The 16,654-nt window shown below is 35.2% G+C and overlaps 1 protein-coding gene across 11 annotated transcripts in view; it reads right to left on the bottom strand.

Annotated features, from left to right (window-relative positions):
* Positions 1–16,654, bottom strand: part of NFIB (nuclear factor I B) — a 322,636-nt gene that overhangs the window by 31,541 nt on the left and 274,441 nt on the right. For 5 of the 11 annotated variants that reach the window (XM_087957670.1, XM_087957673.1, XM_087957672.1 and 2 more), the window contains exons 9-10: positions 8,339–8,504; positions 4,745–4,827 (exon numbers count right to left, since the gene is read on the bottom strand). The exons of 2 other annotated variants lie outside the window; for them this stretch is intronic. In XM_087957670.1, coding sequence (XP_087813796.1) covers positions 4,745–4,827; positions 8,339–8,504 — 249 coding nt within the window. The remainder of the gene's footprint in view (positions 1–4,744; positions 4,828–8,338; positions 8,505–16,654) is intronic. 4 more of the 11 variants (XM_087957671.1, XM_087957674.1, XM_026676064.2 and 1 more) reach the window with 1 other exon arrangement.

Here is a 16,654-nt window from a genome sequence, read left to right as displayed (position 1 = left end):
GAAAAAGGAAGCCCAATAGTCAACCTCAGAAAGAGATCCGTAATCGGCATAAATGTCCCCTGGACCCTCACGGAGATCCTTGAGGGGAAGTGGCCTCTCAACAGATAATGCCATGGAATTCTTATAAACAAAATGATTCCGGCGTTGTTTTAGTCGTCAAGATGTAGCAACAACCATCACCTCTTAATGTGAGCTGATGCGAATCTAACTAGAATTTGAGAATTTGAGCAGGAGAACTCTGAGTGCCTCTACCCGATCAATAGCCCTTGCTTCTTCTATATACCTTGCGGGAGTATATCTGAAACTACAGAATCTTCTGTGGAGAGATACCTGAGGGTAAGGATGCTCTGTCCTGCTTAGTGACCGGAGTTATAGGGAATTCCAGTCAGAAGGAGCGCTCTGTTGTTCAGAGCAGTATGCTGCACCCCCGCAGAGATACATTGGCGTATTGCTAATTCCATCCACAGTCACATCTTTGTGGAGATCTTTTCCGGTAAGTCATCATCTTGACAGAATCTGGCCGCTGTTGGAGCAATGTGAGTCACCACAGAGTCACTTCGAATCACTTGTCTTGATCTAGATGGGCTACCTGATCTTGTGCAGCTGTGCTGCATCTGGATTACACAGACAGATTCAGGGGTGGTTGCAGAGGGGGATTGGAGCCGAAGTAGGCCTGGAGGAGATGAGGTTTGAGAATTTTCTTCATCCTCCCACATGAACTTCTTCATGTGTTTTTCTAGTACCTTATGACGCATGTTAGCGTCTTTTTCTGCTGCTTAGGAGGTACACTTAGAATGCTTCAATTTGTTTTGAGAATTTGACATGGCTCTTGAGCTACTGCCGCTTGCCATTGTGACCGCTTATTAAATTTTACTGTTAATGAGGCTGAAATGCATGCCCAGGGGCCTGAACCAGCAATGGCCAGGGAACCCTAAAACAATTCTCCCCAATTTTGTATAATCTTATGAAAGAATACTGAATTCTTATTCTTGTTCCTATTATTATCGTCATTATTATTTTGTTCTTAATATTATTATTTCCGAATTAGCCAAATTAGGAACACCTCATAGGCCTAGAAAGGAGGAATTGTTGAAATAAGATGTAGGCCTGCGACAGCTTCCCGCACAGGTGGACACGGGCCTTGGTGCTCGCTGTGGTGCTGCTGTTTAATTCTGTGAGGGCATAAGCCAACAGTTTCCTCCTTAATGAATAAGGGTCCAAAATAGAATAATTATATCTATCTATCTATCTATCTATCTATCTATCTATCTATCTATCTATCTATCTATCTATCTATCTATCTATCATCTATCTATCTATCTTTCTTTCTTTCTTTCTATCTATCTATCTATCTATCTATCTATCTATCTATCTATCTATCTATCTATCTATCATCTATCTATCTATCTATCTATCTATCTATCTATCTATCTATCTATCTATCTATCTATCTACACACACATATGTATTAGGGTGATTTCCCTCGGGTTCCAGGAAGGAGACCCCTGCTTGGGGAAAGAAAAGCCTCTCACAGTTCCAGAAATAAAATGCAGATCACTACCGCATGGTTAGTGAGTCTGCAATGGCGCCCGCCGTTATCTCTTTAGGCGCGTAATGAGTTAAATCGGCTCAGCAGCACTTCCACGCCTTGTCGGGATCGATACAGCAGAGTTTCCCCTTGAATAAAAAGGCGCGGTGGGGCAGATGGGCGCTGATGCCTCCACCCCAGACGGTGTTCCCAGGGGAGAGAAAAAAGCCTCGGACCCTTTTAAAATGGAGCCTCTCCCGTCGGGTGTGGGTGGCGGCGATTGTAGCGGCTCGGCTTGAAAAGATCGTAATGTGAGTTGTTAGCCATGCGGCTGAGGCATTATCACCTCCGATCGTCCTGGAGATGAGAGATCATTATCTGAAGCTACGGTGAGCTCCCTTGGCTCGAGTTATATATCGTAGGGAGCTGCTTGACTCATTGAAACTAAAAGCCTTAAAGGAGATGTTTAGAGTTTAAAAGCAAACCTTTTTGTTGACTCCTTTTGAAGCCTTTGCTATTCTGGCCAAGGGAAAGGAAATTAAGCTGCCTATATCCACGAAGGCTGAGCAAAAACTGGGGACGCTACGGAGGAGTCCCGTGGAGGAGGAGGAGCGTCCTCTCAATTAAAGCCCAGCCTATCAAATGAGCGACAGAAGCATCATCCCAAACAATGGATGCTCTGAACAGCTCATCTGGAGAACTTAAACGTAGTGTTATTACACTACAAGCTTATTTTCTGTACTACACTGCTTCTATAAAATAATTCAAGTTAGCAGATATTCCCTTAAATTTCTAAGAATTAGAATTTAATTACTTAAATTTCTAAGAATTATTTCAAATTCTGCATTCTATTTCTAGCAAGGATCAATCAACCTACTGTAGAACAGTGATATTTTTAGCATGCAGAATTAAATAGCATACTGACTCTGAACATGCCAAACTTTTATAAACCTACAGTTAAAGGTAAAAACTATTAACCTCATAACTGGAATCTGTTTTTATTGTTCTGCACTTTGGAACTGCTTTAACAACAAACATGTAAGTTAGAAATAATATATAAATGAATAAATATCACCATCATATTGGCCATGAAATGGTATCAGAAAAAAAGTAAGATTAATTCCAGAAAAATATAACTCAAAAATCATAAAATATTCTCGCTGCACATTTTAATACAGTATTTTTTTTGCTTCTGCTCCATGCACTAAATATCACATTTAAATAAGAGGCTTTTTAAATCCTTACACTATGCAAGATTGTTTAATACTGTTTAATAGAACTCTATTTAAATATATATATATATTAATATGGATCTTACTATTCTTACATGAACTTAGGGAATGTGTTATAAATAGCCAAAATTATGATTTCTACAATATTTTTATCTTCTACATATCTTATTTATATATACTTTTATACAGTTAAAGTTTTGAACTAGAATCTGGGGGAACCATGAGTTCTAATCCTTCCTCTATCATGGAAACTTGGGTTTATTTATCTTGGGGCCAATCATTCTCAGTTCAACACATTTCACAGAGCTGTTGTTCGTGAAGAAAATGGAAGCATTGTGAATACTGTCTTGAGTTTAATAAAGGGTGTGTGTGTGTGTGTGTACTTTTATTTATTTAAGTCTATCTTTCTCTTTAACATAATACTATCTTTACTGTAAAGAGAGATATTTATTCTTAATGTCGTAAACACAAAATGCAGTAGGAAGTTATCTGAAGAAGCATTATTAATACCAGTATTGCAAATAAGTGTCAAGTTTTCTAAGTGATATTTTAAGATTGGTTACTGCTTTATTAATGATTTTATTATTTTTGAAATATTGCATATCTAGAAGGAACTTCATTTTGAATATTATAACTAATATTAATAAATAATGATAATAAAGGCAGGACAGGATAAATTTTAAAAATCCCTAATTGCAAATAATGGTATTTCTAGAGTTTTGCTGATGGAAACAAGTCCAGGACACTATAGCTAATTTAACACCACTTGCAATTTTAAATGTCTTGTATCTACTTATGTAATTAGGAACTATTCCTATTTCAGTTTCATTTATATTTCTTTATAAACCATCTTGATATAATGTGATCTTTATCAAAGCATAAGTATCATATAAGAATTGATTTAAATAGCTAATACCTATTTAATATTTTACTATCTTTCTTTGATGCTTTCACAAATGGCTTTCACCAACCCTTGCTATATCCAAGCATTTTCAATATAGTGTGATTTAATATAGGGATGGGTGCTTTCCAGATGTTTTAGACAACCACTTTCATAATCCCTTACTGCTGGACATACTAGAGAGGCTGATGGGATTTAAAATCCGAAGTATCTTATTCCCGTCTATGGATTTTGCTGATTTTGTGCGGTGGCCCATTTAGTCGCAAAGAAACAGACATGATTTAGCAACTGAACAACAAGAACAAAATAATAAACTTTCAGCATGGAGGACAAAAAATAGTTCCAGATTCATCAGTACAGTACCCCAATAAGAAAGGTTCACATGAACAAATGCCCACCAAACTACAATGACAAGGAAACTGTATTCATTACCATGAACCAAACATTACTTTTGGACAACTAGAATTCAATTTTCTTCTATTTAATTTACATTGCCTAGAACTGCTTCTGTGAGATGGGTAGCCAAATAAACATGATAAATAAATAAATTCTACTATGTCCCTGTGTGTCACTTTTTAATATATATTTTCAGTTTATAAAAAAATATTTGCATTAGATGTCCAATATTAATGAGATGTAATATATAAAATCCTACTAGAAATGTAACTTTTATCAGAACCCAAGGGGGAAAAGAAAAAGATTTTCCATCACAAGATATCACAAAGCATTTAACCCTCATAATTTAGGAATCAGGACGTCTACAATATAATGTGATTATGTAATTTTTCTTTTGGAATTACTTGATGCTAGTGCAAAAATATAGTAAATGTTTAAAACTGAAATACTAAAAAACTTGATAGCTAGTGAATCAATTTTCCTTGATTCTGACCATATTTTTTTCTGTTTTTTAAGATGCATAAAAGGTTTATCAGGTAAACACAGGAAATTTCCTAAATTACAGGCTTCATAAAGCTACTTAATCCTTTGAGATTCTGTTCTAAAGTTCAGTGATAGCAAATAAGAAGGCACTTGCTGCAAATATTTGCATTTTTCATTGTTAATACCTATGTGAAACTTGCCCACCTGTTGCTGGTGTAGAAAGGAAGGGTCTCTTGGACTTAATCCCACATATCGATTGGCTTGGGAGGTACCTGAAGCTGTATAGGCTGATTAAGGAAGAACAAAACATATTGATAAAGACAGAAACCTACCTCATGTTATTCAGATATGAGAGACTCAGAATTATGAAGCATGAATCAGGTTAAGGGCATAATTCAAACCTGCCTATTGACTTCAATGGAATCTGCATGAAAATAGAACTACATTATCAATAATAAAGTTTCTAAATCATTTAATCCCCACCCACCCCAGTTTCATTTAAGAGAAGTTAATTCAATCTGATTCTCATCTTTTACCAGCTTATATTAGAATTCTACCAGTGGAAGCACAAGCAAGGTTAAAACTAACTCTTTGTGTAAGTATGGGTCTAAGGTACATTGCTTCTAATACTATCCATATACAAAATGCAAATGTTGATTTAAGAGTTGTTTTTAAAGTGGCATTAATGGTTTTTTCAGGTAGAGCTAATTATTTTAACTAACTGGTAGAAATTATAATATTATGATCAGTATTCAAAATTAAGTACTTGTGAAGAAAAGACAAGGTAAGAACTGATATTCATTCAGCTTAGCCCTAGGAGGTAACCATAATTTTGTAATGATTTAACTGATATAACCAAAATCATTAAAGAATGAAACGTGAATAAATAGAAGGTGGACTAATTTCAAAAATGTAGACTCACTTTTTGCGAAATAGTATGTATATGGTTTCTTAAAAGTATTATTATTAAAAATCCACTGAAGAGTTACAATAAATAATGTATCTACAGTGGGGTGTAGGAATGTGGGTGTTCTTAATTGTAATGGGAAGAATCACTTTAACATTTTTTAAATAAAAAGTTTAAGTAGACATGTAATACTTAACAAAAAATATATAATCACAGATAAATAAGTGTTGGTGCCTTTTTGTGCACAGATCTTATCTTAAGCACTGATTTAGTAGAATTAAAAGTGAATATATTCCTCAGTAAAGCTATCTCTTAGATACATAGTGAAACTAATAAAAATGTAAACTATAATCAATTTTAGATGTTATCTGTGCCATTTTTCATGCTACATTAAAAATGTACACATTACCGTTGAAAAACTGAAATCTTCATGCAGTAGTAAAATTTATTTAAGTATGTTTTACTATTGTATTATGTTTCTTCTCTTGAAGACCTATAATGAGCCCTCAAAGAAATACTATTACAATATTTAATACTCCCTATGTGTCCTTAACACTATTTAACATATTATTTGAGTAATGGTTCCTGAGTGCTCTGTTGAGATGGAACATTGGTGAGATTTAATGAAAACTCTAACAACCAGATCAAATCTGAACTACATTCCCATTCTGTTCTGACAGATGTGGTACTCTGGATCATTAAAAACTTATTTGCTGCTGTTGAAAAGTATAAGTTTCAGAAATAAAAAATTATAAGATAAATCATTTTTAAACTATTACCTGATTAATTATATTAATGTTAGATTAATCATAGCAGAACCAACCTAACTCTCTTAAACAGTGGTTATAGTGGTTACTATCAACCAAGAGTGAGCCTCTGCCAGAAACCTGGATGTTAAAATCTTCAGTACTGCTGGCAGAAGAATCTGGGATCTTTGCAAGAAAACAGCTTTTCTCCCATGCTGTTTCACTTTCCCATCGCACACAGGATTGCTAACATACTTTCTGTTCTCATTTTAACTCTCTATTTCATTAGCTACAGTAATGAGCCATGGTGGCGCAGTGGTTAGAGTGCAGTACTACAGGTTGCTTCTGCTGACTACTGGCTGCCTACAATTTGGCAGTTCAAATATCAGGTTGACTCAGCCTTCCATCCTTCTGAGCTGGGTGAAATGAGGACCCAAATTGCTGGGAGCAATATGCTGACTCCGTAATCCACTTAGAGAGGGCTGCAAAGCACTGTAAAGTGGTATATAAGTCTAAAGTGCTATTGCTATGAGTATATTTCAGACTTAGTTCAATTGGTATCATTTTTCCTAATGGTTTAACAAGAAGTGATGTTAATTTATGGACTTTGATGTCAGGTCCTGCATTTCTTATGACATAATAGTTATAGTTGCTGGGAGTTGTTTCAGCAGCATCTGGAGGACCACATGTTTCCCATCTCTCTTTTAAATATGTTTAATTTAAATGCTTATGCATGCCCTATCAAATCATCTCACATTAACACTTATTGCAAGTACTTACTAAATGAATTATAGTCAATAAATTAATGTTTGTTCTATAATTGCAAATATACATCTATACTAATATGCAGGTTAATTCAAGGACTACTTGAACCATTTTATGAAAACTAGTCAGATGTACTTCCAAGTGGTGGCAAAACCAAATGGAAGCAATGAATAAGAAAATAAATGAATGTGTATATTATTCAGTGCTCAAATTTCGTGCCACTATCTGCATATCACTAGTGACCATTGTGCTTGAAACTGTCCATTGAATAGGATATGGTAAGCCATTACAGCAAATGGATAGATAACACAACAGGTGTAAAAGGTTTCTTTTCCAGTAGACTTAATATGACTACCATAATGTTGCAATTTGTTGAAATGATTAATGTTGAAATTTGATTCAAGTAAGTTTAAAGTATTGTTCTAAAACTGCAATTCCATTGAAGACTATAGGATAATGGGCACAGTTTGAGTGCTACACAGATGTTTTTAAATCTCTTCAAATATAGCTATTCTGAAGGGTACTCATTATTCTAACGAATAAAATCACTTATATAAATTGGGTCTAGTGTTGTGGAACAAGATCTGCTTTCAAGAAAGCTCACTTAGGAGCAAGCAGCTAGATCTCTTCCTCTCTCTGGATTTCAGATGTCAGCAGTTTTGCAGCTATAAATCTTGACTCTGCTTCTGAAGGTTCTCAGAATGTCCATCATAAATTTAAAAACTGAATGTGCTTTAATTTTCCATTGGCAGTCGTTGGTCAAATTAGTTACCCTCTTTACTGTGGCTGCTCTATCAGAAAGGTTGCAGAGTAATTTGACTTTGAATAACTATAGAATACAGATAGTCCTTAACTTACAATCATTTGTTTAATGACTGTTCAAAGGTACAACATCACTAAAAAAAAACCTGACTTACAACTGGACCTTGGACTTATATCTGTTACAGCATCTCTGTGGTCACATGATCAAAATTTGGGTGCTTGGCAACCAGCATGTATTTATGATTGCAGTGTCCCAGAGTCATGTGATCGGCACTTGCAATTTTCCCAGCTGGCTTCCAACAAACAAAGTCAATTGTAAGGGAGCCAGATTCACTTAACGACCATGAGATTCACTTCCAAAGTGCAGTGATTCACTTAACAACAGTGGCAAAAATTGGGCACAAGTCACCTAACAATCATCTTGCTTAAGCAATGGAAATTTTGGTCTCAATTCTAGTTGTTAAGTCGAGGACTAAATGTAAAACTGTCATGATGTTATATCATTAATTGTGAGTGTCTGCTTGGTCAAATAGGAGGAAAAGGTGCCTTTACTGGCCTGAATTGGAAAGTGTTTTGATCCTTTGATGGACATTGATTTTCCCTAGGCAAAATACTTACTGGTTGCTGTAGGTGAAGATGCCTCACCTTCAGTGGATGTAGTGATGGGCTTAGTGTCTGTCATAGTCAGGGTCACAGGTCTCATCGTACTGTGATGGGGAGAGGGTGCCAAAACTGGAGTAAAATGGCCAGGCATTTTCCCTACTACTTGACCACTGCTGTTAGGCTACAAAACAAAACCAGAAGAATGCCTTGTGAAATACACACATAATGCCTTCTCTATCTTAGGGCTTCCAGAATTCTATAGCTGTAGAGTATCACTCTGACATACAAATCTTTCTTTCTGTGCAGTCTTGATGTGGGTGTGTTTAAAGCTTGTGCAACTTTTTCCTATGTACATAATTTTCTCAAGCATCTATTTATCAGGTAAGAGACTCACCATTGTCAGGGCTCCAACAAATCCACCCTCATTCAAATCAAAAGTCTCTTGCCGCATCTCAGAGAAAAGTAAATTGATTTATTAGGAGTGGCCATGCTGGCGTAAGCTGGATGCAGCTACTGATTCTGAATGTTTAGCAACATCAAATAAATAACTCAGCAAAAAGAAGCCAAATGTTATCAACTGGATTCTGCTGATCTTATGTAGATGACTGAAAAACTCCAATCCGTTGTGTAAAAAAAGTAAGCACACTCCATGTATTTTCTTTTTCGAGATGTTATCTTCATTCAAACAATATATAAAAATAAATTGAACAAAACCACTATGAAAAATAAAAACCATTTATTCAACCAAAATTTAACAAATGTACCGTTTCCTTCTACCATTGCTTTATGGAAAAAATAAGCACACCCCTTGGCTTTAAAATCTGGCCCTCAAGACAGAAACAATCTCAAGCATATATTTCTTTTAACTATATACTGGTCTCTGACATAGACTGGAAACTATCTACCACTCATCCCCATGAAAAAAAAAATTCAACTGTGTGAAAGGGGAGGTTGAGGGGTTTCTTCAATGCACAGTGTTCAGTCCACAGCATCTCCATGGGATTTAGATTGGGGTTCTGACTTAGTCATTACAGAACTTGTATATCTCTTCTTTCCCCTTCCCCCAGCCATTCCTTGGTAGATTTACTGGAATATTTAGAGTCACTGTCAAGTTACAAGGTTTGCTTTTGGTTGAACTTCAATCTTCTGACTGATGGTCTCATATTATCTCAAGCACCTTCTGATACAATGAAGAATCCAGTACTTTATGCAACAAAGCAGTCTGAACTACAACATTTCCAACACCATGCTTTATCTCTGGTATCAGATTCTTCTGGTAAAATGCTGTCTCTGTTTTTTGCCAAACATTTTTACTGGTACTATTGATAAATAAATCTATCTTTGCTTCATCTCTCCAGAGCATATTGTTCCAGAAGTGTTGGACTTTGACTAGATGTTCATGAGCAAACTTCAGCCTTGCCCTGAAGTTCTTTCTGGACAACAATATTGTTCTCCTAGGATGCCTTCCATATACTTGTAGATCTAATTTGTGCAGTAGACTAACAGTAGACTCATGCACTTGGGATATCAATCCTGGCAACAACTCCATCGGTCGTATGATGAAATTCTGGGTTTTTTGGATACTTCTTTCAGCATCTTGTGTTCTACTCTCAGACTAAATTTGCTGAGATAGCCAGGGCAAATTTCTTCAACTATGGTAAATTGGCAGTTGTTTGAAATCTTCTCCACTTGTTAGATAATTGTAGATGGCCAGTGGAACGATTGATGTCCAATTGTTTGGAGATCATTTTAAATCTCTTCCCATAGGCATCACTAACCTTCTTTCTCAAATCCTCAGAGAACTCTTTCAATCTGGTGATATGGTACACTTTAACAACAAAAACCCCCCAATTAAGTTAAATATTTGAGGTTTAAATAAGGCAGGTTCCTTTCAAATCCTCCCTAATGAACACCTAAACTCATGCACCTGATCTAGTTCAGCTGATTCTTATTTTAGGTATTTTCCTTAGAAATTAAGTGCATACCTACTTTTTCTACATGTGAAGTGCACATTTTGCTTATTTAAATTACACAATAGACTGAGGCATGGTGCTTCAGTGACTTAATGATGCTGGAGATGACGTCTGTTCCAGTGATCTAGGTCCTGGCACTGTGTGGTGGAGGTGAGTTCCTGTCACTTGCCTCAGCTTCTGTCCACCTAACAGTTCAAAATCATGTTCCGTGTTTGTAGATAAATAGGTACTCTGTTTCAGGCAGTCAGATTCCTGTTGGCTTGGAACCTTGCCAGTTGCAACACCCATTTGCAAGATGGCTCTGGTGAAGAAAAGGGGCCTTAGATGACACTGCAGGAAGAGATGCTTGTATTACTTTCTAGCGCAAAGCCAGCTCGCTTTCTTGAGGCGCACATTGGGAAGCACACAAGCATGTCCTAATAACACCATATGCTAATAACACCACCACCACAATGGACTACAAAATGTAAAAAGTGGAATGATATTTGTTTTATCATTTGCTTTTTAATCTCACAATATTGTTGAATTAAAGATCAAACATCTGTATGTTGGAATATGCTGAAAAAGTTTTTTTTAAAACATGGAGTGTACTTATTTTTTCACATTATTGTTATTCAGTGGGAACAAGAAATAAAAAAGGATTCCTAATAGGTGATCCAGGACACTTACCAGAATTCCACTACGAATTTGATATTAACATTACAGCCTGAGAGTTTAATTATTGCACAAGTATTACCTATTACAAATGCAGATGCCCCTACATAAACATTGGAAACTGTATATTAGTTTGGCAGGAGGAATAACATGGTAAGTTAACCATATAATTAAAGAATAGTCAATTGCACTAAATTAATTGTAGTAAAATTAATTTGATTACTAGGAAATAATTGGTATATAATAGAACCAACCATTTTATGTTTATTGCTTCAACTATTTAAAAGGATGCCTAAAATATATGCCTTGGCAAATCCATTTGTATTCACATCAAAATACTGATAAAATGCTTCTAAAAACCTATGCCATTGTCTGTGCATAACACATGAAGTATATATAAGCAACTGTGTGATAAAATTAAACATATAAATATTTTAACTATTAAATGATAAATGGAAGGTATGATTAAGTAAGCACATATAATTCTAAGATTACAACCATTCTAAAATATCTGCAGCCATAAAATCTACAATGTGTAATAAACTAGAAATATTAGATATTGCATAACATCACTGCAAATAATGTACAGCAGTGCTAAAAGTACTGATAAAATTCAGCAAATTATTTAATAGATTAATTCAATTAATGAACACTGCATTAGTTGAAATTAATCATCAAGAGATTACATTGGTCTCTGGCACTGACAATTATACGGGTACTATAACCCAACTACAGAATTCTCCTGGTTCAATTATCTTTTGATATTTAAATTTTAATTATACAATGTACCCTTTGATATGTGAATCCATGCACAAGTACAAAAAATAAAGGAAATTATGACAAGACCAGAGATAATGCAAGGTATATTTAATATCCACTGATATTGATGACATTTAAATGCTTAACAGTAGGGTGAAGTACCACTTTAAATGAAATTTATAATACTTTTTAATGTTACAGGATGTTAAAAGAGTCATGGAACAAGATCTTTTCATAATATTTACAGTATTCAAGTGTGATGTATGGCATGTGACTCTATAGTATATTTTACCAGCCTTTAAAGGAATAGAGTCCAAAAACGTAATGGTATATGGGAATGACCTTGGAAGATAAATTGCCTTGGGAATGATCAGATAAGAGGAAGTATGTTGCAGCTGCATAGTAGGAAGACCAAGAGGCTTAATAACATGAGTTCTTAAGCTATAAAGATGATGGTGGGAGAATTGTACTTTCAGACTTCCAAGATTCTGTTCATGTAGCTTTGTAATAAAGTAGAATGTAGGCCAGATTCTAGACTTAGCAAGAATTTGATACACAGTGAGACACTTTCCAGCAGTTTTATCTCCCTCCCACCCTTAAGTCATGAAACAAATCTGTGTGTCATATATAAAGTGACTGAGACTTTGTCCTGAAAATGATCATAGCCATCATCACAGTAGATTGGCAGAATATAAAACTGCATTTACAAATTTTGGAACCTTGGTTTGGCCTCCCATTAGTGATGGGCCCAGGTACCCAAATATCTGAAGACACTGATTTGGTTTATGTTAGAGCTATCAATCTCCAGGCATAGTAAAATGAAATTATTTTCAGAAAATATAACACAAAGACTGCTTCAGAGGGTATCTTCAGCAAGTGTGGAATGGAGCAGAACTACTACTTAATATGGAGGGCTAGAATCTGGGTTTCATCATGGCTTAAGCCTGTGAATTAATACAAAATTTTAAAAGAAGAAGTGTCAGAATGTAGCTCTGCTTCATTCCTGGATTATAGGTGACTTACACTATGTTTTTTTCTTCATATAATTAATTCCACAAACAGCAAAGACAGGCATTGGTCAATGGAACAGGCAGACAGTTTTATTAAGCTGTATAATTACCAAAAAATGGAGCACTTAAGTTGAAATATCGCAAAAAACCTAGTTAAAAAGTAAACTTGATTAACATTTTAATGCTACTACATCTTTTTCCAGTCTTGTTTGACTGCTTTACAAGCTGTTTCTGTCAATCTCTGCATGGATGTGCATACCCAGACACTTGGTGTCACACCAAGTGGTGTCACAGAGCAGCTACTTTAAAAGATATGACTGGTTTAGTGATTCGAACAGATGTACTTAATTAATAAAATTATATTATATAATCATTGCGTAGATCCCAAGGTATTCCTACATCTTGTCAAGCGTTGCTTGAAGGATTTGCACATCCCTACTATATTTAGCATTAGCAAATGTATTCTGCATGTCTAATGCTCATGTTTTCAGAATAGATTCTAATGCCTAACAAAAGTACACCAAGCATACTAAATGGAATGTTTCAAAAATAAATAAATTCAAGTTGATTGGAATCGGCTATTTTAAAACAGATGTTTACAATTGCAGTACAGATCACGAAGGAATGGAGCAGCAATGATTGAACAGAATTGGAACCAGAATGGCCCAATTCTAAGTCCAAGGTGTGAAAGTTTCTAACATTCAGTCAGAATCTACCTTCTTACAATTTCTTGTCAATCAGTTTCAAGATTTACTGGAACAAGATTCTTTATTTTCTTGTCTATATGACACAACCTTTAAGGAAAATGGCATCATATTTTTCAAGTCATCTTTTCTGATAGCCAGTTCCTTCAATATCCATTCAGAGAACATGTTTATACCTCTAATCATTCTAATTGCTCTTTACTAAACTTTTATATTTTTTCTGAATCTGAAATGTATTTTAATATAAGTATTTATTTTCTTAAATTTTCTTAAATGTCAGTATTTATTTTCTGAATTTCTCTTAGAAGTGTTTCCAAAAATAGACTCAGAATTCAACATGAGATCTTACCAAAGCAAATTAAATGAAATAGTTATTTCCAAATTTTGGGAAAAATATTTCTCCTGATGCAACCTAACCCTCAATATGGTTTCATTGGCAAATTTAATAAGAACTCTCTCCACTTTCATCTAACTATTAGTGTGTGTGTGTGTGTGTGTGTGTGTGTGTGTGAGGTGGGGGGAGGGGTTAAGCCAAACTATGTATCTTAATTTCATGATATCCATTCCACTTTCAATTAGCTTGTTAATCAGCATATTTGTCAAATAATTTATTCACATCAATATATATTATACATACAACATTTTCATACTCTGTTAAGGAAATTATTCAGTTAAAATTGTGTCTGGCAAGATTTGTTCTAAACAAAAACAATAGTAACGTGGATAATTACTACATGTTTTTGAAGGTGCTTATGGATCAATTGCTTTCATGTCTGTTCTAAAAATTTCCCAGCTGACTCATCTACAGTTTGATAGATCCTCCTATTTCTACTTTTTTTGAGGTGGAGCAACATTTGCTTCCTGTCATCTGTCATTTCACAAATTCTCCAGGATTTCTCAAAGATATATATGGGCTTGAATACTGCATGAAAAATTTATTATAGAATGTGGTTTCCTGTTATCCGTCCGTCCATTCGTATACCCCTACCTACCTACCTAATTTATATACTCAAAAAAGGCATTGCTTGGGATTGTTCTTAACTATAACTTTTTCTAAATGACAGAGTGACATCTATTGCAAATAGTGGGTACCCAGTAATATAGGTTTATGCACCAATCATGCATAAATGCATAAATTTATGGACCATACCAATGGTGGAAGATACTAAGGAATTCTATGGGCAATTAGAAAGAGATGCTTAGTGTAACACTAGGGACATAGTACAACTAATGGGGAATGTAAAAATTGAGAAGTGAGGGAACCTGGAATTACAGAAATAGTAAATGAAATTATGCAAAAGAGAAATTGAACATTGGTGCTTGTTGTCAACATCTATTTCAATAAGCATAAAGAAACTCTAAAGGACATAATTTTGGAATCACGTTGACTATATATTCAGACACAAAATGTGATGACCCTGGGGCCTGGCACAAAGGCAACACAGTCACATAAGCAAGAAAAGTCCCTTTAATATCTCCAACTTTGCCCCCAATGTCCAGTTACCTTCAGTTGGAGAAAAAACTCTCCCAAGAACAGACTTTAAATGAAGGAAATTCAGTCTGAAAACAATGTACATATAAACTGTAAATAAAAATCCACACAAACCATGCTGCAGCAATTAACTGGACAGGGCTGGATAAGGAATTGCAGACTTCAAAGGCCAACAAAACACACACAGTTGGGAAGACGCCAGGAACCGAGATAAGCCTTGAACATAAAAGATAACTCACAATTTGCTTTCCCCGAGTTGCTGTGTGCAAACTCCCTTTTTAAACACTATGTTCCCAGCTGCAGCTAATGAAGGGAATCAGGGCCCTTTCCTCCCTCATAAGCCACAAAACTCACATTGCTCCCTTCTCCGTTCCTCCCTGCGTGCCCTAGGATGAAGAGGGGGTAGGCCTGGATCTTCCTCTGAATTCCCTCTGCCTTGCTCTACCTCTCCCCCTTGCTTTGCCCAGCCGGACTGTGCCCTTCCCCAGTTTTTTCCACAGCCAACGGAGCCACATTCCCACTCTCTGTCAGCTGCTTGGCCGCCCCTCGGAATCAGATTCTGACAGGGGCATGACCCAAAAGATGGAGAATTACAATCTATTCAGCCAATACACATCTAGATATATACTGTGGTTTTTAGGGCATTGATTATTGGTATCAACCAAACATAGAAATTTAATGAGAGTATGCCAAAAACATTTAATCTGGAAGATACACATATAGAATATTTTAATTTTTATCATATACTACCATATATTGGCATATTTCTATTTGTTTTCTTTGTTATTTTTCTTTTCTTTTAAATAGCTTGTATTCCGTCCCAGAACCCCCTTGTTATTTGGTCAATCAAAAATTAACCATCCTACAAGTGTAAGTATAGAAACCTATACTGATGTTTCATTTCTAATTCAAGTAAACTCGCATTTCATTATTTTAAAAGAGAAAAATATTTGCAGTCCTTCAGCTGAATTCAGCCTCTTTCTTTACTCTGTTCTACATATCTGTGGTCCATATTTTAAAAAAATTAATTTTTACTTTTATAATACCGTAATTGTGACTGCAATATAACTTTTTGTATATTTAGCACTTTTGGTATTCTGTGTTTCCTGTTATGTTTTCTAACTTTTGCTAACACGATAAAAGTGCGTTCCCTACAAAATTTTTTTCTGTTTTAATAAGAATTATGTTTCAAGGAATGAATGGGTAATACTAGTCTCATTAACTTCCTGAATCCATTCTGTTGTAAAAAAAAAAATGTTGTAATTAATTAAATAGATCCAGTTGAGTACTACAGCAACGTATAGTTCTCCTTGTCCCAAGCATCCATACTTCAAAACAGTGACACTCCTGGACTACAAACTGTTAGTTTTATTTCTACTGCATATAAAAAATTAACCTCTAAATGAATGAAAAACTTTTTGAACATAACCAATCACTCATTTGGGAATCTAGATTTTTTTGTTAGTTTTTTTCATTTGCTTTGGTCACATATTTCATAATGATCACTTTGAAACACCCACTTGGTCTTGCAGAAATGAGTTTTATGTTAATTATTATGCTACCAACACTAAGAATAAGGTACGGCAGTGCTTTTGAATTTCCAACATTGTTAACATTTTGTTCTTTATTTCACGCTGCATGCTTTAAATTTTTTTTATGCAACTACTGAAATCTCTTGCAAATTTGCTAGGAGTTTTCCCTTTGTTATTTAAGGGTATCAAAAAATAATACAAGAATAC

This window comes from Notechis scutatus, chromosome 2 (assembly GCF_049901735.1).
Source record: "Notechis scutatus isolate UNSWTSFEM ecotype Mainland chromosome 2, rNotScu1.2, whole genome shotgun sequence".
Lineage (NCBI taxonomy): Eukaryota > Metazoa > Chordata > Lepidosauria > Squamata > Elapidae > Notechis > Notechis scutatus.
This window is presented reverse-complemented; position numbering and strand designations above follow the sequence as displayed.